General features: G+C 44.1%; 1 protein-coding gene across 1 annotated transcript; it reads right to left on the bottom strand.

Annotated features, from left to right (window-relative positions):
• Positions 1 to 5,679: 5,679 nt before the first annotated feature.
• Positions 5,680 to 8,277, bottom strand: LOC100028318 (sialic acid-binding Ig-like lectin 10). Its single transcript, XM_056826326.1, has 5 exons — positions 8,232 to 8,277; positions 7,641 to 8,077; positions 6,650 to 6,662; positions 6,062 to 6,316; positions 5,680 to 5,972 (listed from the first exon to the last, which is right to left on the bottom strand). Exons 1-5 carry the CDS (start codon positions 8,275 to 8,277, stop codon positions 5,680 to 5,682), a joined length of 1,044 nt encoding a protein of 347 aa, XP_056682304.1.
• Positions 8,278 to 8,794: the final 517 nt, after the last annotated feature.

Below are 8,794 nucleotides of genomic sequence, written 5' to 3'. Positions count from 1 at the left end.
TTGCATCTATTTGTGTCTATCTTCTATTTGTGTCTCCTATATTTGTGTCTATCTTATACTTGTGTCTATCTTATACTTGTTTCTATCTTATACTTGTGTCTATCTAATATTTGCATCTATCTTATATTTCCATCTATCCTATATTTGTGTCTATCTTATACTCGTGTGTATCTAATATTTGCATCTATTTGTGTCTATCTTCTATTTGTGTCTCCTATATTTGTGTCTATCTTATACTTGTGTCTATCTTATACTTGTTTCTATCTTATACTTGTGTCTATCTAATATTTGCATCTATCTTATATTTGCATCTATCTTATATTTGGGTCTGTTTTATATTTGGGTCTGTTTTATATTTGGGTCTTTTTTATATTTGGGTCTCTTTTATGTTTGTGTCTATTAGTCTTCTTTATGTTTATTCTGTGTACACTTATATACAGACTTGTTATCTGCCCTGTTAGAATGGTGCCTTAGATACCTGGACCTCAATTGCCCAGCTGCAGGGGAATCCTCCACGTACTGCTCCAGTAGCCAATATTCCGTCTTCCAAGATCTATTTCAGCTAGTCATTGCTCGAAGGGCCCTCCCAGCTCTGCCATTCCCCATTCTAAGGCCCCTGACATTCTCTGCTCCAACATCCCTCTAAGCTTTGCCACGCTCTCTTCAAGTCTCCCCAAGATCTGTTATTCTGTGCCTTAAGGGCCTCCTTCCTCACCCCTGGCCCTCACACACTTTGTTCCAAGTTCCCTCCCATCCTGGACATTCTATATTCCATCTTCTAAGGTCCTCCATTCATGGGCCCAATCTTGAAACTCACAAGCAGACTGTGAGGCATATGAAGAGCAGAGCAGACACAAGCATTCCACACAGGGCTCCCTTAATCAGCCACGTCAAGAAGTTCTGTCGACTGGAGGAGGCTTTATCTGAGGAAAGATGCAGCCTTGAGAAGAGCCATTCCCTTCTCCATCCTCCTCCCTTCTCCTCCCCTCCCCCTTCCTCAGCTCTGGGGTCCCAGGAATAAGGACAGCCTCCCTGGAGAGGCAGGTGCTTCCTGGACTCCTCAGAACAAGCCACTGAGGTGGGCAATACCAGCATGACTGTCCCCAGACAGTGAGTAAAGTACAGAAGTTTAATTTCAGTTTTGTTCTGTGCTAAGCAATTTGAGCTGGGCCAGGCCAGAAGTGATAACCTAGGAGAACTCTGGAAAATGGCCTCAGCTTGTCTCACTTATATGTTTTTGTATTGGGGGGCAAATGTGATGTCCAGAGCCAGCAGCTGAAGCAAGACTGGACACTAGCAAAGGGATACCAAATGGGAGCAGCTGGGGTGCTCTGTGGTTAGAGAGCCAGGCTGGGAGTAGGGAGGATCTGGGTTCAATGAAATCTATCCTCAGACACTTCCCAGCTGGGTGACCCTGGACAAGTCACTTAACCCCCATTGCCTAGCCCTGACTATTCTTCTGCTTGGAACAAATACTTAGAATAGGTTCTAAAGGAAAAGATGTTTATTTTTTAAAAAAGGTATGTCAAATATATTGTTTAGGATCTTTTAATGCCATTTAGTGTACAAATAAATATATGCACATATATACACATATATAATCCATGTGTGAAAATGTATTTTTGAATATGCAGGCACATATATATATATCATGTGTATGCATATATTTATATGTAACTAGCTCACCAAAAACACTTGCCTACATGCATATCCATGTGTAGTGCTGGTTCCAAAGCCAGGCAGGTCAAAAGCAGAGAAAGAAAACTATAGACCAATCTCCCTAATGAACATAGATGCAAAAATCCTAAATAGGATACTAGCAAAAAGATTCCAGCAAGTGATCACGAAGATATTCACTATGATCAGGTGGGATTTATACCAGGGATGCAGGGCTGGTTCAATATCAGGAAAACCATCCACATAACTGACCATATTAACAAGCAACCTGACAAAAATCACATAATTATCTCAATAGATGCAAAAAAAAAAACGTTGACAAAACACAACACTCATTCCTATTGAAAACACTAGAAAGCATAGGAATTGAAGGGCCTTTCCTAAAAATAATAAACAGTATATATCTAAAACCATCAGCAAACATCATCTGCAATGGGGATAAACTAGATGCATTCCCAATAAGATCAGGAGTGAAACAAGGATGCACATTATCACCTCTATTATTTAACATTGTACTAGAAATGCTAGCAGTAGCAATTCAAGAAGAAAAAGAAATTGAAGGCATTAAAATGGGCAATGAGGAGACCAAGCTATCACTCTTTGCAGATGATCTGATGATCTACTTAAGGAATCCTAGAGAATCAACTAAAAAGCTAGTGGAAATAATCAACAACTTTAGCAAAGTTGCAGGATACAAAATAAACCCACATAAATCATCAGCATTTTTATATATTTCCAACTCATTCCAGCAGCAAGAATTAGAAAGAGAAATTCCATTTAAAATCACCCTAGACAAAATAAAATACTTAGGAATCTATCTGCCACTCTATCTGGTAGATCTAAATAATTGGAAAAACATTAATTGATCATGGCTAGGATGAGCCAACATAATAAAAATGACCATCCTACCCAAACTAATTTACTTATTTGGAACCATACCCATTGAACTATCAACAAACTTTTTTACAGAATTAGAAAAAAAATAACAAAATTTATTTAGAACAAAAGATCAAGGATATCCAGGGAAATGATGAAAAAAATACAAAGGAAGGTGGCCTTGCAGTACCAGATCTCAAACTATACTATAAAACAGTGGACATCAAAACAATTTGGCTCTGGCTAAGAGACAGAAGGGAGGATCAGTGGAATAGACTTGGGGTAAGTGACCTCAGCAAGACAGTATATGACAAACCCAAAGATCCCAGCTTTTGGGACCAAAATCCACTATTTGACAAAAACTGCTGGGAAAATAGGAAGACAGTATGGGAGAGATTAGGAATAGATCAACACCTCACACCCTACACCAAGATAAATTCAAAATGGGTGAATGACTTAAACATAAAGAAGGAAACAATAAGTAAAGTAGGTGAACACAGAATAGTATACATGTCAGATCTTTGGGAAAGGAAAGATTTTAAGACCAAGCAAGAATTAGAAAAAAATTACAAAATGCAAAATAAATAATTTTGATTACATTAAATTAAAAAGGTTTTGTACAAATAAAACCAATGAAATAAAAATTAGAAGGGAAGCAGCAAATTGGGAAGCAATCTTTATACCAAAAACCTCTGACAAAGATCTAATCACTCAAATTAATAAGGGACTAAATCAATTGTACAAAAATTAAGCCATTCCCCAGTTGATAAATGGGCAAGGGACATGGATAGGCAGTTTTCAGATAAAGAAATCAAAACTATTAACAAGCACATGAAAAAATGTTCTAAATCTCTTATAATTACAGAAATGCAAATCAAAATTACTCTGAGGTACCACCTGACACCTAGCAGATTGGATAATATGACAGCAAAGGAAAGTAATAAATGTTAGAGGGAATATGGCAAAATTGGGACATTACTGCATTGCTGGTAGGGTTGTGAATTGATCCAACCATTCTGGAGGGCAATTTGGAACTATCCCCAAAGGTTGATAGAAGACTGTCTGCCCTTTGATCCAGCCATAGCACTGCTGGGCTTGTACCCCAAAGAGATAATGGACAAAAAGACTTGTACAAAAATATTCATAGCTGCGCTCTTTGTGGTGGCCAAAAATTGGAAAATGAGGGGATGCCCATCAATTGGGGAATGGCTGAACAAACTGTGGCATATGTTGGTGATGTAATACTATTGTAATCTAGGGAAAAATAAAGTGGAGGAATTCCATGGAGACTGGAACAACCTCCAGGAAGTGATGCAGAGGGAGAGGAGCAGAACCAGGAGAACATTGTACACAGAGACTAATACACTGTGGTATAATCAAATGTAATGGACTTCTCAACTAGCAGCAATGCAATGATCCAGAACTATTCGGAGAGACATATGAGAAAGAACACTATCCACATCCAGAGGAAGAACTATGGGGAAAGAAACACAGAAGAAAGACAACTGCTTGATCACATGGGTTGGTGGGACTATGTCTGGGAAAGTGGACTCTAAAAGATCATCCTAGTGCAAATATTAATAATAAGGAAATGGGCCTTGAGTGATGACATGTGTTAAACCCAGTGGAATTGTGCACAAGATATGGGGGTGGGGGTGGGGGTGGGGGAAGGGGAGGGAAGGAACATGAGTCTTGTAACCAGAGAAAATTATTCTAAGTCACCTAATTAAATAGCATTAAATTAAATGTTTTAAAAAAGATAGCTGCAGTGTAGATAAAGGCAATCAGAAAAGGGAAGTCATTAGTAACTGGGGAGCTCAACAAGGTCTGAGGCAGAAGCTGGATTTGAGCTGAATATTTCAGGAAGCCAAGAAAGCCAGGAAGGAGGTAGAGTTGAGGTCAAACCACAAGCATTTCTTTAGCCCATATCATATGGCAAGTGTTGGGCTTCAGTATCCTGAGAAAGGCAAAAATAGTCTCTGCCCACAAGGGATTGACAGTCTAATGAGGGAGACAACATATAAATACATAAGCCCATCAAATAGAAATAGAGTTTAAAGGGGAAGGTTCTGGGGAGGCAAAGTGGGGAAGACTTTGAAAAGCCAACTTCCTTTGGAAAGTGACATAAGCTGAGTTTTGAAGAAAACCAACTGGGTGGACCAATAAACAAAGAACTGGGCTTGGAATCAGGAAGGCTCATCTTTATGAGTTTAAGACCTGCCTCAGACACTAGCTGTATGTCCCTGGGCAAGTCACTTCACCTTGTTTGCCTCAGTTTCCTCATTTGTAAAATGAGTTGGAGAAGGAAATGGTAAACCACTCTACTCCAGTGTCTGCCAAGAAAATCACAAATAGGGTCATGTAGAGTTGGACAGAATTCAAGACTGTGTGAACCCAGGCAAGTCACTTAACCCTCATTACCTAGCCCTTACAGCTCTTCTGCATTAGAATTGATTGATTCTAAGATAGAAGATAAGGTGTTTTTTTTAAAGAACTTTCTTTGTATTAGGAGATGGGAAATAAAAACAAAATGGGACAATTCTTGTCCTCAAAGAGCTTATAGTGTAGAAGGCAGTTGGGTGACTCAGTGGATTGAGAACCAGGTCTAGAGATGCAAGGTCCTGGGTTCAAATATGGCCTCAGATACTTCCTAGCTGTGTGACCCTGGAAAAGTCATTTAACCCCCATTACTTAGCCCTTACCACTCTTCTGCCTTGGAACCAATAAAAAGTATTGATTCTAAGGTGAAAGGTAAGGGTTTTGAGAGAGAGAGAGAGAGAGAGAGAGAGAGAGAGAGAGAGAGAGAGAAAGAGAGAGAGAGAGCAAGCTCATAGTGTTATTAGGGGACTCCCTTCCTTCCTCCCTCCCTCCCTCCCTCCCTACTTCCTTTCTTTCTCCTTGCAGGTAAATTGTTGCCCAGAGAAGTTACTTGATTTGCCTTCAGTTCCAAAGGGCATGATCTCACTCCAGATCTCAAGACCCAAAAGCCAGTGCACTTTCCCCCCTCCAATTGCCTGTCTTTGTTCCCCTACTTCATCCACTCTACCCTCCCACCTCGGTCTTCTGTCCTGCAGAATCTTTCCTAAACTCAGCCCCATCTCAGTTCTCTCTTCTTCCGGGGCATCTCTACTCACCTGGTGTCAGTAGGATGCTAAGATTGTGTACACCATACTGGTTCTTCCCCTCACATCGGATCTTGAGGTTCTGGTTAAGCTCCTTTTTCATGCTGAGTCTGCTATTGGTCCAGGTCCCAGAAGTGATGGATACCTCCCGGAGAGTATCCTCAGAGCTATTCTTTTCCAGAGCGCTTTCTCCAATCCACCAGTCCAGGGAGGGGGCTGGTACTGCCTGGGCAGAGCAGGTACAGAAAATACTCCCATTGGTCTTGGAGCAAGAGAGATTGAGCATCCTTGGTGGGTCTGTGGGAAAAGAGGGGAGAAGAATCCATTTGGTGTCCTCTCCCTCAACTCCAGGGACCCAGGTAGCCTTTCAGCCATGTCTCACTCACACTGCACAGAGAGATAGAGAGAGAGATTCTGGGCCCCCAGTCGGTTGTGGGCTTGGCACATGTATTCTCCTCCATCTTCTTCTCTCAATGATGTCATTTCCAGGCTCAAGACCCCAGGGTAGGAGGTCTGCAAGGAGGTCAGGTTTCGGTCTCCCAAGGACCAGCTCAGGGTAGCTGGAGGGTTACTGGCAGCGGCACAGTCAAGTTTCAGGGATTCACCCTCCAGGATCAGCAAAGGTGTGCCTTCTTTATACTCTGGGATGTGTGAGTGGGGGGGGGGGGTGAAAGAGAGAAAAAAAGAGGGGAGGGAGAGAGAGAGAAAGAGAGGGGGACAGGGAGGGAAAGAAGGGGAGAGGGAGGGAGAGAAAGAGGAGGGAGGGAGGGAGGGAAGAAGAAAGAGGGAGGGAGGGAGGGAGGGAGGGGAAAAGGAAGGGAGAAGGAGAGAGGGAGGGGGAGAGGGAGAAGGAGAGGGAGGGTGGGAGAGAAAGAGAGAACAGAGAAGTTAGGGGTGTTGACCAGGTCTCTATTTGCTCCCAACCAATCTTTACATTCTCTTCCTCTCTCCCTGTCTCCTTCTAGTCAACCTACCTGTCCCATTTCTCTGGAAAACAGAGATGCTTATATTTTGAGGAGAGTCTGCAATAAATAGGAAATGTGGCTGATTTTTAGCTTTGGGGCCAGGCTTTAAACTCAGGGATCTGATGAAATTGGGAACTTCAACAGCAGAATGCAGGACAGGAAACAGTAGAGCCCCAGTTACCATCCCTCCATAAAGCCCCACTTCCCCTCACCTTCCCATAAGCCAAGCACCTCACACATGTCAGATCCTGGATCTTCCTTCCCTCCAGCCCTCCTTCCCCTGGGGTACTTGGGCATCTTGCCTCACCCCCTCCCAGCACTCACAGGCAACTTGGAGTTGAACAATTTTCTCTGTGATTACTCCAGTGTCTGGGAATGTCACCTTACAGGTGAGGCTAGTGCCATGGTCCTGCGCCTGGGGTGTGATGAGGAGTTTGGAGGAGGAGAGACCTGGGAATTCTTGAGAGGGGAAAGCAGAGTGGGTCCAGGAGAAGGTGAAGGGAGTCTTCTCTCTGCAATCTCCAGGAACTCTGCAGGTCAGATTCACCTGGACCCCAGACTCCAGATTGTCTGGTATTTGGAGCTCTGGCTTCTGGATCAGATCTGGAGCAGGAGAGAGTAAGTGAACCAAGTGGCAGGAGAAAGGGTCCCCAAAATATGTGTAGCCAGGTGACAGCCTTTGTAATGTCTCTCTTCTTTCCCTGACGAGCCCTTTCCCTGGATGCATCTTGGATGCCTTGAATGTGTCTCTCCATCCCTAGGGCCTGAGCTGCTCTTCCCAACCCAGTTCCTGTTTGCTTAAGCAGAGGACTATGAAGTGTGTCTCTCCAGCCTCCAGGTCACCTCTGGGATATCCCACTACTGTATCTCTCTTCTTGATGTCTCCATGAGCATCCTCAGATGTGTCCCTCTGTCCCCAGGCCCTGAAGTGCTCACCTCTGCCTGGGATCATGTGGGAAAGGACCTCCCGGTCAACTATCCTTCATGTATCAACACTTACTTGATAACTGTATTGTTCTGGGCTTCCCATCACTCCCAAGGACTTCCCTGGGACACTGTGCTCACCTTCCACACGGACAAACAGCATTTTAGAGGTGTAATTGTATCTCAGATCCCCCTTCTCCACCTGGAACCAGTAATTCCCATGATCCTGTTTCTGGACCCCAGTAATGCTCAAGGAGCAGTTGCCCATCTGTGGGTCTCCAATGAGGTGGAATCTGCTCTGGGCCCAGGACTGGACATCTTGTTGGGTATCACTGGTGGCCACCAGTTTATCTTGCTTTGTCCTCTGGAACCAATATCCATGAGCTGTGTTGTTATTCTTATGTTGCTGGGAGTAATGGAAGGAACAGGGGATGGAAACACACAGCCCCTCCTGCAGGGTCACCATCTCCTCTACATTAATCCAAAACTCTGGATCCTTTTCAGAGGAAGATTCTGTGGGGTGCAGGAGGAGAGAGAGACAGAGAGAGAGAAAAAAAGAGACAGAGACAGAGGCAGAGTCAGCCTGTGATTCCACACTCTTCCATGCTCTCCCATCCAATCTCCATCCAAGAACCCCGAATTTTGGCTCTGGCTCTGGTCTACCCACCCTGCCAGATCTGGCACAGCAGCAGCAGCAGCAGCAGCAAGTGCATGGTAAGATGGAAGAATCACAGGAGTCCAGAGCTTTGTCCTGAGAGCAGCCTAGAACTGATCACACTGCCATCAGGGTGGAGAGAGCCCAGGGAAATGAGAAGAGAAGACTAGGAACAAGAGTGATAAGAAAGAGGATGGGGTGGGGAGGAGAGTGGTTCTCATGAGTGCAGTCAAGGGCCCCAGAGCTTTGGTCTCAGAGGAAGCCCCAGCCCCATATAAGGGAAGGTAAGCGTGTGAGAATGGGACCCTGGGCCAGGGGGAGAGGGAGGCATGCAGGTTGAAGTTCCTCCTTTCTTGGTCCTTGTAGTCAATGATCTTTTGACCTTTTGACTGAGGAACTCCTTTCCAAGGGGCTTTGATACTCCTCAGGACAAGAAGACCCTTTCCTGTCCCACTGTCCCTGTCCCTCCTTAATGCCCCAATCAGTCCATTCCTTCTCTTTCCGGTTCTTCCCACTGCCTGATCTTTTCTCCTAAGGTCTCTGCAATGATGCCTGTGTCCCCAAGATGTTCCCAG

Source organism: Monodelphis domestica, chromosome 4 (genome assembly GCF_027887165.1).
Source record: "Monodelphis domestica isolate mMonDom1 chromosome 4, mMonDom1.pri, whole genome shotgun sequence".
NCBI lineage: Eukaryota > Metazoa > Chordata > Mammalia > Didelphimorphia > Didelphidae > Monodelphis > Monodelphis domestica.
Note: the sequence above shows the minus strand (reverse complement) of the source record. Positions and strands in the feature narration are given on the sequence as shown.